This window comes from Micrasema longulum, unplaced genomic scaffold (genome assembly GCF_059751315.1).
Source record: "Micrasema longulum isolate JH-2025_06_02 unplaced genomic scaffold, ASM5975131v1 h1tg000086l, whole genome shotgun sequence".
NCBI classification, from domain to species: domain Eukaryota; kingdom Metazoa; phylum Arthropoda; class Insecta; order Trichoptera; family Brachycentridae; genus Micrasema; species Micrasema longulum.
In genome coordinates, this window is record NW_028277292.1 from 207,882 (window position 1) to 222,982 (window position 15,101).

The following is a 15,101-nucleotide window of genomic DNA, read 5'->3' on the forward strand; positions in this document are numbered from 1 at the left end:
GTATGTAAAATATAAATATTCATTTTTGTAATTCAAACATATTTTTTCTCTAAATATTATGTTAAATGGAAGAAATCAAAAATAAAATATGCAGAATTGAAGTATGAAGCTCAATTATTTTTACCACAGACTTCAACGGACTTAATTTATTAATGATTTTCATTACTATGAAATTTACATAAATAAAATTATGACTCTCGTGGACACTATCACTGATTATTCTAGATAAACGTGTATTTTATTTTTCAAAGGCTAATACGATCGATACAGTTTCGATACCATTTATTTCGTAATTCCCAGTGTAGTGAGTATTTTACGCACCCTTCAAACAGCGTCTAGTGTGTGCCATATATCAGTACAAAGGAGATTTGACTGTAAAACGTGACGTAACTCAGAACTGTTTCATTCCCACGAGAGTATTGTAGCGAGTAATATAAAAATGATTCCAATTCTCTCTCACCAGCACTGAACTGTGTTGTGTTGTGTTCAGTGCTTGAACTGCTCACACTGTTCAGACTACTCACCCCGCTTGCTCCTCACTCCTCGCCGCTCAACACTTCCCTCACTTGTGTTTCAGTAGCCCCCTTTAAGCTGAAGCATTTTCACATTTTCAATTCACCTCTTTTTCCGCGCTGCTTTTTTTATTTCTCTCATTTACCTAACCGCGAAATGTAAACGTAAAATATTCAGTGGGAATGTGCGGTTCTAATGAGAATCCTCATTTTTTGTATTAAAAAAGGAAGGAAAGACGAGGTGTGATTGGGTTGGGCATAATAAGAGCCGACTTCCATTCGTGTTTATTCGCCCGCTTGTTTTTGAACTCGAAATGCGGTCGTGAAATTTTAATATCAATTTTTGCCCCCGCTTATTTTCATTACCCGAATTCGGCTGATTTCGGTTTTTACCCTTCAAAAAGAGGACCAAAGATATTATTGGAGGTCATACTCCATAAAATTTCTCATTTATTGGAGAACGTTTTTACGATCCAAAATAAAATTTCGGTGCTCTTAGGATATTTATAATTTATTAACCTTCGAGTCGCTACATTTTAATATCCTCTGCGTCGTTGTAGAAAATAATGTTCATGATATCAGTTTATATTTAAATTTCCTGTAAATTTTGCTAATAAAAATGTATTTTCTTTATTTCAGCTCTATCTTCGATGAAGTCTAATGTAGATTCAACAAATTGCATCATTGTACAAGATGTGAAAGCTGTGACGCATGACCAAATGACACAAGACTCACAGTCTACACAAACTCCAACGGAAGGTAATTTGAAAAGAAGTTATTTTTTATATTTTAAATTAAAATGTGTAAAATAACTTATGTATTTATATAATGCTTCTTGTTTTACAGAATCTGCAGCGACGCTAGCGTCAGAGCGGTCTGCTACAACGCTGGCTGCACCGCACCTCCCTCAACAACAGACGCAAGCTCAGCACTGGCCTCCTACGCTGGAACTTAGAGACTTCGACGTCTTGCACACTTCTACCATTCCACCCTTCCAGTTCTGGAACTCCGAGTTTCGTAACAAGCAGCCTGCCTATGTTCGCCTTAACTTCACGTTGCCTTGGGGCGCGAACTTCGCGGTTTACGGAAGGAGAAACGTAGCTCCCAGCGTTACGCAGTACGATTTCGTTGAATTCGTGAGAGGAGGACGCGTTGATCACAGACTTAAAAGAAAACGAAGAAGCGCTGAAGATCATAGATCTACCGATTCGCATAGCGTCAACAGAGCTTCTAGTCACTCGAACAAATCGACCAAGTCAGACATTTTAAGGAGCATTCTAGAAAGCTACGATGGAACTGATAGAATCCTTTCGGACGGTGACCGTAAAGGGCCGTTTTATTCCAGATCAGAGGACTTGACTAATTTCACCCCAAAAGAAGACGACGATCCAAAATACGCCATGATCGAGCCTAGACCAACAATAGATTTACAGTTTTCTATCGATCAACATATGATAGCTAAGAGATCCCCAATGCCGGAGAGTATGATGATGAATGTCAGCCTCCTGCAATACTTAGATACGGGACGATGGTTCCTTTCAGTCTACAATGACGAACTGCAACCTCACTACGTAGAACTAATTGTTTCGGAAGCGGAAGGTATCAGCAATTCCTGTCCAAACGATTGTTCCGGTCGTGGCTCCTGTTACCTCGGCAAATGCGATTGTATCGATGGATTTCAAGGAACCGATTGCTCCAAAAGTAAGTACATATAATTCGATACAGCTCTCGTTAATTCAAAAATAAAACACAGAGTAGAATGTTCAATATGGAGGGCAGTTCTTTTAAAGTCAATTGGATAACATTATTAGTTCCGAGTTTTAGTGTTAATCTCTGTTTGTACACAAAACCTGTCACTGAATATAAAACAACGGGGCCGCAATTCAATTAATGTGCTTCTCGCACCCTCGCCGGTCATTGATCGGTTTAGTGTTGCCAGATACGCGTTGTAAATTTCAATTTACCTAATTAACCCCACACGGACGCCCTTTAGCCCATTGTACAAAAAACCAACCTTCGGGGATGTCGCCCGGTGAAAATTGAATCCACCGAGAATACCTATATACGATACTTTTTTTCAGAACCGAGCGTATTTTGTTATTTACGCGATGAAATTAAATTTTCTACGATAAATTGCTTAGAACTTCCCAGCTTTACAGTAAAGCCAAAAATATTTTTTAATCGAACATTATTTACTGCTCAATTGTTTTCAAAATTGATTTGAATAATGCCTCGCTAAATTGTGAAAACGTACTACTTTAAAAATGGTGCTTCGATGTTTTTTAATGTACGTATATTTAAAATACTTAAATTGAATACGAAGCAAGACGTTTAGATACCTAGGCTGAATCGAATTTACATGAATATTTGATTCTATGTGATCTCGATCTGTTAAGTAGGCCCAATTTGTTTCCCCTACGTCACCCCCGGTGACGTAACATTTTTCCTTAATACAATGCGACAGTTGATTATTTACGCCATGCCGAATAGGAACCTTAGTCGTTAGGGCTGGCTGACAATGCGCTGTTAACACAAATTGTTATTACTTATAACAATGTTGTATGTTAAATCAACAACAAAAGCAACAATGCATCGTACACATGTCAGCTTATTGAAAGCCTACAATCGGATTCAAGATGTTATCATTTAGGCTTAAATTTACAAGTTTATTGTAGAGCGACAAACAAGAATACATAATCTCATTCACAATGTTGATATACAAACTTTGCTTCAGAAAATAACGAAAGATCTTTATTCATTGTTTTAGGGGTTAAACTTTTTACAGGCGTTTTTTTCTACCATACAATACATACACATTCTTCCCTCATGGTATACTTGTGTTTCCTTTTTAACGATTCGCCATTTAGAGTATACGTGTTATTTTGTTTGTATAATTTATTTACGAAGTAATGTATTCGCTTTTTGGAGAGGTAAAAACATGTTAATTACTGCCCGTTTCGTGTTTTACGCATTGCACTGAAAATTCAAACAGTAAATAAAAACTCATAAATGCTTTTTTTATCACGTTACAAATCGTTTTGAAAATTATAACAGGCACCCTACACCGTAAAATCACATGTTAATTTATACTTTAAATTAATTTATTACAAAAACTTGTTTTGAATAACATGTTTTTTCTAACAACTAAGGTTTGTATCCTGTTACCAATTGTTGGTTCTGGATTCAATTCTTAATAAGGTCATGAAAACTTAAAATTCGTACCTTGGTTCTGTGTTGTATTTCAACCGTTGCAGCGAGTCTATTATATGTGCGAAAATAAACAGTTCGATTCTTATTTGGTGATACAAATAATATAATTTCGACCACAACATTCTACAATGTTAGATAAACACAATATTTATTATTACACTTATTTAAGTGATAAATAAATCACAGTCACGAAAAGAGTTCTATTCAATTATTGTGATTTTACCTAAAATCTAACCCAGAATCTCGTACGAGCGCTAGGCAAGAATCCTAATCATTACGCCACGGGACTCCCTTTATAAACAATTTTTTTTTCATACATTAAAGAAATGTTTACGTTCTTGGAATTTACCCAAATATTTTATTTTCGGCTACATCTTTTAATAACTGTAACTAACTGTTCTTGAAAATGATAATCAAGTTGTAGTAGAGTAAAGCTTAGTTGTTTTGTTACACATATTTATTTAACTAAATGTTATTAAATATTTGTATACAACCACTTACCGACTTTTCTGTGTCTACCGGTTTCGAGACGTGCGTCTCTTCGTCAGGACACCAATTAAACGAGCATGCAAAACCCACTATACACCTTCGCCATAATTGTTGCACAAAAATATAAAACCAACACGACATGCATTTAAGTAAGCACATGCACTGACTAGGACAAACATGCACTATGTCATCATGCATATTTAATATTTAACAACATTTAGTCAAATGTTCGATTATAAAGTTGATGCTTTTAATAATGATAATACATATTTATTTAGTTACGTTTTATTTACGACGATTGATTACAGATATTTCATAAAATCCAATTCAGAACTGCGATTGAGTAGGACTTGTTATGATGTAAATATGTATTTATTATGAATAAAAGTAAAGTAAAACAAACTAACGTAATCGTTATTTGTGTTTTTGTTTCTTCTCCAGGCGTTTGCCCCGTGCTGTGCTCCGGTCACGGGCAGTACGGCGGGGGCCTATGCCACTGCTCCGAGGGCTGGAAGGGGCCCGAGTGTGACGTGCCAAAGGGCGACTGCCTACCGGCCGACTGCGGGGGCAAGGGGCGCTGCGTCGCGGGGGCGTGCGTTTGCAACCGAGGCTGGAAGGGCGAAGCCTGCGATCAACGTAAGTCGTACAAACGTAAATTTTATGTCTATTTTTTGCAATTTTACTAGCAATTTTGGTTATTTATAAAACTGATGAATGAGGAATTTCAGTCATTTAAAAATATTTTTTTAAAAAAGAATTCATGTATTGTATTATCAGCGCTTTGATCTTTTAAAGTTTTGCAATTTAGAAATTGCTCCGCTTGTGACGTCACAAGTTCTCTACGGTTAGTTCTGCCGATTGGTAAATTGGCTTCCCGTAAACCGGAAATTTATCACTACGCTCTATTTACGTATTTATTTAATGCACAAAATACACAATTTTATCATAGAGCACAATTATATTTTTTTACGTCCCGACTTGTTAGAAAATTCCGTGTTAAGTCGGGACTCTTTTATATATAAATCAAAAACACTTATTAACATATTAAACAATCTACAAAATAATCAAAACAATATACAATATAATAATTGAAAAATATAAATAATTAAAAGTTATACATGTCGAAAAATGGAATGCAGAAAATTTATATAATAATACATGGCAACAATTAATAATTTATCTATCATTGGAGAGAAACTTTGCCATAAATTTAAATGCTCTAATTTTTACCGCACATAAGAAAATATTTTTAAATCTTATTTCCCGTAGCGCTGAACTTTCTTGTTGGTAAAATTCAAAACAAATTTTTAAAAATTTGTTTTCGCATAGTAACACAATAATAGTCAAATGTAAAGTAAATTTTAATAAAAAGGGTGAGAATTACTCGTATGTATCATTAATATAATCTTAATACTTTTTGCTCGCAACGAATTTAAGAAAGTGTTGTTAAAAATATATACCATTTTTTTAATTATTTGTGCTCTTATCCTATACTGACCTATTATAGATCAGCATAGATAATAAATACAGAAAACAAATAAAAAATTTACTGTACGCAATACTGGCCACTCATTTTAAAAGTTCATTCTACAATATAATTATATCTTCCAAACCCTTTTTTTATTTTATTTTAAGAAATACATTTTATTTACATAATAATATATAATATGGCTAAATATCAATAAAATTACATCTGAAATAAAAATGATTTTATATGATTGATTACAACATGCTTTCATTCGTTTCACGGTTTTCAAATCCGGGTTTTTAAACGGATTTGAATTTAATCAACAAACCATATGTCGTCACTAAACGCATGCTTTGCTGTGGTTGTGCCAATATTCATAAATATAAATGTGTACGGGATTTTCTTGGTAATCATGGTTTTCGCAAAACAGGTCAGTATTACGAAAACAATTTTTAGGCTATTTACACAATGTGAGTTTTTTATGAAAATTCAAATAAATATGGAGAATCTCTTTGACAAGGAAATCTAATATTCTAGATCTATTTTTTACACAGATATCTCAATAAAAATGCAATTATTAGAACATTTTAAAATCTTCATTTTCAGGTTAAAAATGTATTAAAATGGTTACATAAAAATATTAAATACACGTAATGAGTACAAATATTTGGATGTGTTCAAAATATTATTAAATTATTTTTATATTGGAATGAAAAAGGGATAAAACAGTTAGGGGGGGCTAGCTTTATAAACCAAAATTAATCGTCGGTGAAATGAAAAATAACCTTTTAAGTGAGCATTTACCTACAATTTTGATAAATAATCACTATATACTATACACAGTTTTTCAGGGCCAATACGCGAAACTTCAGAGGAACATTCCTCATGATAAGCTTTTAAAAAATCCTTCCAAAACGTCATTAATTTTTTTTTTTAAACATGCCATTTCAAAATGGATTAAATCTTTAATTTCTCGCACAATCATCTCTTCCGCAAGAGGAGTAGGAGTAGGGTTTGTGGAGGGATTGTTTGTCCGAGAAATAACGGATTTACTACATTTTGAGATAACAATTTTTTTTTAAATGACTTTTTGGAAAAAAATATCAGAATTTTTTTTAAAGCTTTCCATGAGGAATGTTTCTCTGAAGTTTCGCGGTCTGGCCCTGAAAAACTGTGTATAAGAGAACACACATCGAACCTATATCTTCCGAATCAGTGCAGTTGATTATGCATAACTTTTATAAAGTAGCCATTTCTGATTTATTCCAACGAATATTCATTAAATGAAATGTAGAAAAATCCAAACGGAAATGGACAATTTGGTTTTGTATCACGTTTGACAAAAATAAATACTCCATTAAATTTCACGTTTTCCAGTCATGTGACGAAATTTCACGCTCATTAAAGTATATTAGAATAATACAAAGTTCACCCATGCGATTCAATTAATTTATATGCGCCATTTTACTTTATTTGGGAAATCTAGTTTTACGTCAGCTCCCAAATATTTCACTGCAAAATATGTTTACTCGGTGTTGTGAATTGTGAATATTGTTTGACTAAATCAAGTCTCTTCAAACATTGTTATGTTGTATTGTACGAAAACAAGAACAATATCCGAGGAGCCAACCCGTGTTGAGCGAAAATGTTTTTGTTTTACATAGGAAAAAAAAATAAATATGATATAATACTTATTTATCATGTATTATTCGAAACAAAAATACCAAATAATCTTAAATTTAAAAATATCCTTGAATTCAAATACATAAAAAAAGATATGTTTTAATAAATCGTTAAATATTCAATTAACAGAAAAACAAAAACTGTGAATCAGATAAAAACTAACTAATACATTTTTGGCATTAGTATATACAAACTATTAAATAATTTAAATTAAAATATTAAAAAAAACAGTATGTCAATAATATCAATAATAACTTAGAGCAAAACTGTGGATTTAATAGTAATTAACCTTTTATAGGACACCTAGAACAAAGTTGAATCGGGTTGTGGTCCAGTGGCTTGTGTTGCGGACTCATGGATCCGAGGTCCGGGGTTTAAACCCCACATTACTCCAACTTGATTTTTATTTTCTAAAAGTTTGTTATTTACAACTCGTAGAAATTGGCCACCAAAATCGAAATATTTGGGTAAATGAAAAGAACACTGAAATTTATTTTAAATTCTAAAACGTGGTACATAAATATGTTGTATTTATTTTATACAATATTATAACGTACACTGATAGATCAGCTTTTTTTAATGCAATAGGTTTATTATCTTAAAAAAGGAATTCATTTTATTAGGTTTGGAGAAGGTAAATTTACACAAAACATGTGTCATAAGAGTTTATTATGTTTCTTAAATATCCATAATAATTTTAATTAAATTTATTATTGCGTACAGTAAATTTGATGATGCCAATCTTATTATTATGTAACTAACGCATTTATTTAATGAAATTATCGGTTTAAAAAGTTTTTAGTCCAATGTTTGCTTCGATGATTTCACTTTATTAAATTTACTCGAAAAAATCAGGAATCCTTTCCTAAGATAATTCTCGAATTCCGGACAAAATAAGGCCATTTTGGCAACATTAATTAAACCCTCCATCAAAACACATCAATCAACCGAACCCAAAATCAATCGCCAACTTTGAAAGAACGTAATGGAAAAACTACCAATCATCCTGCGAAGTTTTATTTTCGTTCCTACGTATTATTTCGTCTTGTTGACAGAGGAGGCTATTTAGTGGGGGAGCCGGAAAAGTATTACATACAGAACTGTTAACCAATTGCTGATCGCTGAGCCAATGGCTGGTACATATTTTTTCCTTCACTCCGTCTCCGGTCACGTGAAAAAGTAATTAGAACCGTTCACCCTAAACCTCTTGATAGCAATATCCGCTCTACCACTAATGTTTTCTATTTCGTTTGCTTTGTTTTTTGCCCAGAGGCTACACCTGATTTATTTAAAGGCTTCCAATTTGTAATTAGAATTTAAGGTGCATACCAGCCATTTACTACCGCGAAATGCCTACAAACTATCCGAAAACATGCGCACTAGAGCGTTATCTCATTAGACATTAGACCGTTAATTATTATATTTGGAGTTAATACTTGTTTCAATCCAATCGACAAAACAAGACGTTAAGAGTTCAGCTCGGCGAGTGCTTGACATTTAAAAGTTCAACCCTGTACAATTATTAAATCAAGTTATTTGTACTCACTTAACGTCAATACACGCTAAATGTCTGAAAACATGGCTACCCCGGAAACCGGAAATCTGTTGCCAGTTGCCACAACATAACAGCGCTATAATTTATTCGTTATTGTAAACACGTGATCACGTTAGCCTCTGACGTTGCAAAGCGGGTAATTTTTTAAAATACATTTTAGAAAAACTTCGCCGTAAAATTAAATGCTCTAATTTTCAACACACGTAAGGAAACATTATTTGATATCCGATAAAGAAGTTCAGTGCTACGGGAATTTGGATACAAAAAATGTTTTCTTACGCGCGGTAAAAAGTAGCATTAAATTGTCCGGCTGTTTCTTGTAAATGTGCAAAAAAACAATAAAAAATATGACGACTTCACTAGTTCTTCCAAATCAACCAATGATAGTGTTGTGATAGATTTCCGGTGTACGAGAATCCAATTCACCGATCAGCAGAACTTACCGAAGAAAACTTGTGGCGTCACTGCGGAGTAATTTCGAAATTGCAAAAATAATCATACAATACATAAAAATATTTTCTTAAACTTTTCTTTTATTAGTTTTTAGTTTTACGATTTCAGTAATTATGTATGTTCATTATTATATTTTTGTACCTTTTACTTTATTTTTATAAAAGTGTTTTCTTTTCTTATTCTTTAAATTTAAATTTATCTTGTTTCTATTTACTTTATTTTTAAAACTGTATATAAATATATGTATTTTTATTTTATTTGCAACTTCTAAGTGCCTAACATTTCTTAATTGTTAATTGCTTTTATTTTGATACCGATAATGTACTTAATCAATAGCTTACACCACTGTGGAAAATTTTTATTGACTGTTTTCACAATTTTCGTTTATATATATTCTTATTTTCTGTATACAATATAATATGTAAAAACTGTTGTTTTTTTCCCAAATAAAAAATAATTAATTAATTAAAAAACACCGAGCTTCCTCATTTCCCGTAGCACTGAACTTTTGCTGTAACGATTTTCTGATTCTCTCCAGCCGACTGTCCCGAGCCCGAGTGCACCGGCCACGGCACGTGCGTGGCGGGCAAGTGCTACTGCAAGGCGGGCTGGCGCGGCGAGGCGTGCGGGGAGGTGGACCGCCAGGTGTACCAGTGTCTCCCGGGCTGCTCGCAGCACGGCACCTACGACCTGGACAGCGGGAAGTGCGTCTGCGACAAGCACTGGACTGGCAGCGACTGCTCTCAAGGTAAGCGTGTTCCTCTGATGCACTGCAACCTTTTCAGCGTCGAAAGACATCCCGGAGGCGCGACGCAGAAGCGTCGGTGAGGATCTAAGGCACGATGGCTTATCACGACGGGTAATTTTTATTTTTATTTCATTTATTAGGGATATCAACAGTAATACATGTAAAAAATATATAACAAATAAAATATACAGAGAATAAAACCAATGACAGATATTTACTGAAATACATTAAATACTCGTCCAATACATGCTAGTGTGTTTGTGTTAGTGTAAATGTGTGAGAGAATGGCTAAGTTGGTGTTATAATGGAATGAGGGTGGACATGTGTGTAAATATTATTACACAAGTGTCAAAAATATATCAAATATTAAGAATAAGAGATAAAATAAGATTTTATTATAGAAACTGAGCATAAGACAAAAAACTTTATTTTAAAACGCGCATTTGAATTGTTAATTTATGTCAATCAAACGGATCAATAAGGATAATAAATGATAACAGGAATCAAAATGCCGTGATTCAAGTGAAAGTGAAAAAATACGCTAAGATCCCTAACGAAATCAACTATTTCAATTGTTGCGTGATTCAAAAAAATAAATAAATTAAAAGTCCATTTTGGACATATATTATAACGAAACAATCATATAGGTGTATTATGTATTGGAATCACTAACTTTGTGGGTATTCATGATAATTCAAATAAAACAACTTTGTTTTTAACAGCTTTTTGTATGTTTTATTACCGACCAATTTCGAAGCTTCACAAGGTAAAATTTAGTATTAACAAGGTTAAAAACAAACCTGTTTTATTTTAATAATTAAACTGTTAAACCTTTTTTGGTACAACTGGTTATTAACACATCTTTCTTTCCTCAGCGGCTTGTGGACTGGACTGCGGCGCGCACGGCGTGTGCACGTCCGGGCGGTGCCGGTGCGAGGCGGGCTGGGCGGGCACGCGGTGCGAGCAGCGCGCGTGCGACACGCGCTGCGCCGCGCACGGTCAGTGCAAGAATGGAACGTGCGTCTGCTCTCAAGGATGGAACGGAAAACACTGCACTCTACGTGAGTTAACCATTTTAAGACAATACTTTGAAAATGCGCGGTTTCGTGAAAAATTTACATTCACGTATTGGGCATCGATCTATTAATGGCATACCAATCGGGGAGTTTTTCATACATTTGTGTTAAATGAAGGTAAAATAATAAGTCTTACGCTTCGGGTGCTAGTCTAGGAACTATGAAATACTGAATTTAAAAATAAAAAAAAAAGAAATATTTGCGTTCTTATAATTTACGCAAATATTACATTTTGAGGGCCATTTTCAACGAGTTGTAAATAACTCACTATAAGAAAATTGGAATGGAGTTTGGTTAGAGTGGGATTCGTACCACGGACCTTTGATCCGTGATTCCGAGACACTAGCCACGGGACCACAACCCCGACATTGAAGGGTTTCAAAAGCCCAGTATCCACCTGGAAAGTTTTTCTAAGGAATTGTAACTTTATTCAGATTAATAAGGGAGAAGAAAGATGTATGGACGGAGGCAATACGTCGACCCCACCCCTCGGATCCCCTAAATGTATCTGTTTTTTGTTTATTTTTTTAATATAAAATACTGCAGCGTAAAAACGTCCCTTTAAAATTAATATTTCCGAGTAATCCATGAGGCGAACATTTATTTAGATATTTAATTGTCAGTGCCTGCATTATATTTAGATAACGCCTTCTTCAACGGCGGCTTCATCAGGGTTTTTTGTGCATAAATGTTATAAATTAATCGGGGTGTCCTTCAAACTGCAAAATGTCGTGAAAGGGTATGGGCTGGTATAGAATGGTCGGTGGAGGGGTGGCACGGCTCCGGTTTGCCCGATCGGACTTGGTTCTCCCGGTTTACTAACAAGCTAATGACCTAACATACCCTTTCACCGTCACAATCGGGAAAATTAGATTGATGATGACATACAAATTGATTATATGAACTAAGGTGCACCGACGGTAACGCAGGCATTGAAAGCAGTACATGTAAAATATAAAAACGCGTCTATTATAAACAATTTTTTGTTCAAAAGTCATTTTCCGTTCATTATAGCTTAAAATTAGGTTTTGCAATGTGCGTATCTGAAAAGAGGCCATAAAATCTCTAAAGAGGACAAGGGATAAATGGAGGCGGTTTTTAATGTATAAATGTTTGTTTGTCCTATAAATTTTCTTATAAATGTCTTTAGATGTTGTCTAATGCCAATGTTGACCTCGAAAACTTAAAATATATTTGAATACATACATTCATCCATAAATTAACTGAAAAACATACCATTATATCGGTAACAAAACAAACTTACTTCAAATTACGCTTTATTGAATTACAGCTTACCTCTAACCGCAACTGACCACAAAGTTAAAGGTGATGTAATAACAATCAACAGGAAGTTGGTAATGCCTATTTCAGTTCGAGCATTATGTATCGTAACATAAAACGAAAACCAAACCAAAACCTGCATTTAAAAAAACATAAAAGAGTTTTGTAATGTCCAAATCAACAGATAGGAAAGAGCCTGAGAACTCTTTTTTTTCAAGCCGACCAACAGGCTTATGAATTATGGCTATATATTATAGAATAACACTTAATCTAAACAATCTTAAAGTCTCTTTAAATTTACAAAGGTATAATTATGGCATAATCTAGGCGGACATGGCAAGGGTATCATCGCGAGTCAGGAGTGACAACACCGCTTGCTTCTTGAATGCTTGGCTTTGCTGTTGGAACACATCGACAGTACCGTTTAATGAGATTTTGTTCATATTTCCGAGGATCTTTGGCCGAGGGGAAAAGAATCCGATGTTGGTTTTATAATTTCCCACAGCAAAGACAGCACTGATACGCAAGTTACGGTGAGGTTTATTAAAGTCCTTATATCAGTAAATAGTTCTTTTTAGAAACTACAGTCTAGTTTTAAAAATAATAAAAGTTAATAACTCAGATTGAAAAAAAAACATTTTAATTCTCAAGTTAATTAATAAAATAATAAAGTCTTTTAAAAAAAGCTTGTTAGTCAAAAAAGTTATATTTTTAATCATTTTAATGTATAATTCGTCGTATGTTACAAGATAGTTCTTAAACAAATAAATGGGTTAGTGAAAATAATTATTGTTTGTTTGTTAATTCAGATTTCTTTTTTTAACGTTTTTATATAAAACTACAAATGTTGCCATCATACTCACTTGTGTGAAACTACGTTTGTTTTATTATTTTATTTATGAACATATCATAAATGACTACAAACATACTATGTTTTTTTAAATAAATATTTTGAACTACCAAAAAAAATAGATAACAGATAAATAAGTGCGAAGGTTTTCGCCGTCACTGTTATCAATTTGTTTCTTTTTTGGGTGATACCGTGTCTGTTGGATTTGTTCCGACGTTTCGACTACCATTCCACTCAGTTTACCCTAAAAGGATGGCTCCTGCAATGGAAGCCGAAACGTCGCAACAAATCCAACATACACGGTATCACGCAAAAAAGAAACAAATAGATAACAGATATGACCAAATAAAACGACATTTTATTTATCTTCCAACTCCTTCCCTTCGTCCATTGTTTGATCAGACGATTTACATTTTCATGACACTTATTTCTTGAACGGTTTACATACTGTACTTAGAAAATAGTTTCACGTGTTTTTCTACCGTCGGCGTCGAGGGGTTTACTCAAGCTGATTTTTACCAAACAATATCTATCAAAAATAAGGTTAATTATAAGTATTGCCATTGTTACTCGTGACTGTTTCTCAACCACCGAAACGAGCATCATACGAGCGACACTATCATTATTTAAATGAGTTTTAGAAGTTGTTTGACGAAGAGTCATCATAAATAACCGTACCTTGTGGTAGAATAGTTTTACAGTATTATGCACACATTGGGTACTTTCATCGTGGGCGCATTACCATACTAAGCAGAAAACAGGAAGTAGTGAAGTTATGCATCAAGTTTATCTGACACTATACTAAAGAGACGACGAAAGAACCGTTTAACATAATATTCTTGTTGATTGCGTTATTTCGTCACAAATCTTAATTTTATTTTATTTAAATAGATAACGATGTATATTATGTTTTAGGGCATAATTTTTTCATAATTTGATAATAGGTATGATCTGGGTCGTATTACAAACGCTACCTTCACCGGTACATACCGAGACGGTGTATTTAACTTTTATACTATCTGTACTTTCCTCGGTATGGCGAATTTTGATCTTCTACTGATATGTCGATACGTGTTTTCATTATGTCATCGCAGACGTCATATGATCGAATTCAACCAATAAATAGCGCGGAAACTTTACTCTGCGTTCCATGCTAAATTGAAATTTAAGTATTCCTCTTTGGGATTTTAAATTTCAAACTTCTTTTAATGAATCTTAATTTAAGCAAAAAACCGTCGCTTGAACATGGTTTTTAAATAACATTTAACAATTACCGAGACGGTAAGTATAATTTTTTGACCGTCTCAATCTATCTACTTATTACAAACCCGACTCTATCGATAAATAGATACTTGCTTTTAGGTAGGTAGAAGAAAATGTGGAAAAAATATAAAAATTATAAATACTTATCATACTGGCAACATTTTTTACAAAATCTCAAAGGTCACGTAATCTTACGCATGCGTTCTAATTACCCCTAGTTTTAAAATTGTATTATCTTTGAGAATTTTAAATTAGTAAAATCCAAAGCAACTTTTCTGTCACGTCAATTAGAATATTTTGAATATTTCGTGAATGATTTATGTTTTTTTAAGCATCAATTAACTTTAACGTCAAACGCGAAGATTTGAAAATTAATTTAGTCCTGTCACTTTTCGATATTTTTCTTTGGGGGAGCTTACAAAAATTCTTGTTCTTTTAACGTTCTTGTCAAAGAGAAAGTACACAGTTTCGTTCCAAAGGTCTTTGAGCGTGGTCAAAAGAGCATCGTGACTG

At 33.8% G+C, this 15,101-nt stretch overlaps 1 protein-coding gene across 1 annotated transcript in view; it reads left to right on the plus strand.

The window, feature by feature from the left end:
* Positions 1 to 15,101, plus strand: part of LOC148284822 (teneurin-a-like) — a 141,017-nt gene that overhangs the window by 87,676 nt on the left and 38,240 nt on the right. Inside the window, exons 3-7 of the mRNA XM_088234203.1 lie at positions 1,152 to 1,271; positions 1,359 to 2,213; positions 4,653 to 4,847; positions 9,909 to 10,118; positions 10,994 to 11,179. Coding sequence (XP_088090329.1) covers positions 1,152 to 1,271; positions 1,359 to 2,213; positions 4,653 to 4,847; positions 9,909 to 10,118; positions 10,994 to 11,179 — 1,566 coding nt within the window. The remainder of the gene's footprint in view (positions 1 to 1,151; positions 1,272 to 1,358; positions 2,214 to 4,652; positions 4,848 to 9,908; positions 10,119 to 10,993; positions 11,180 to 15,101) is intronic.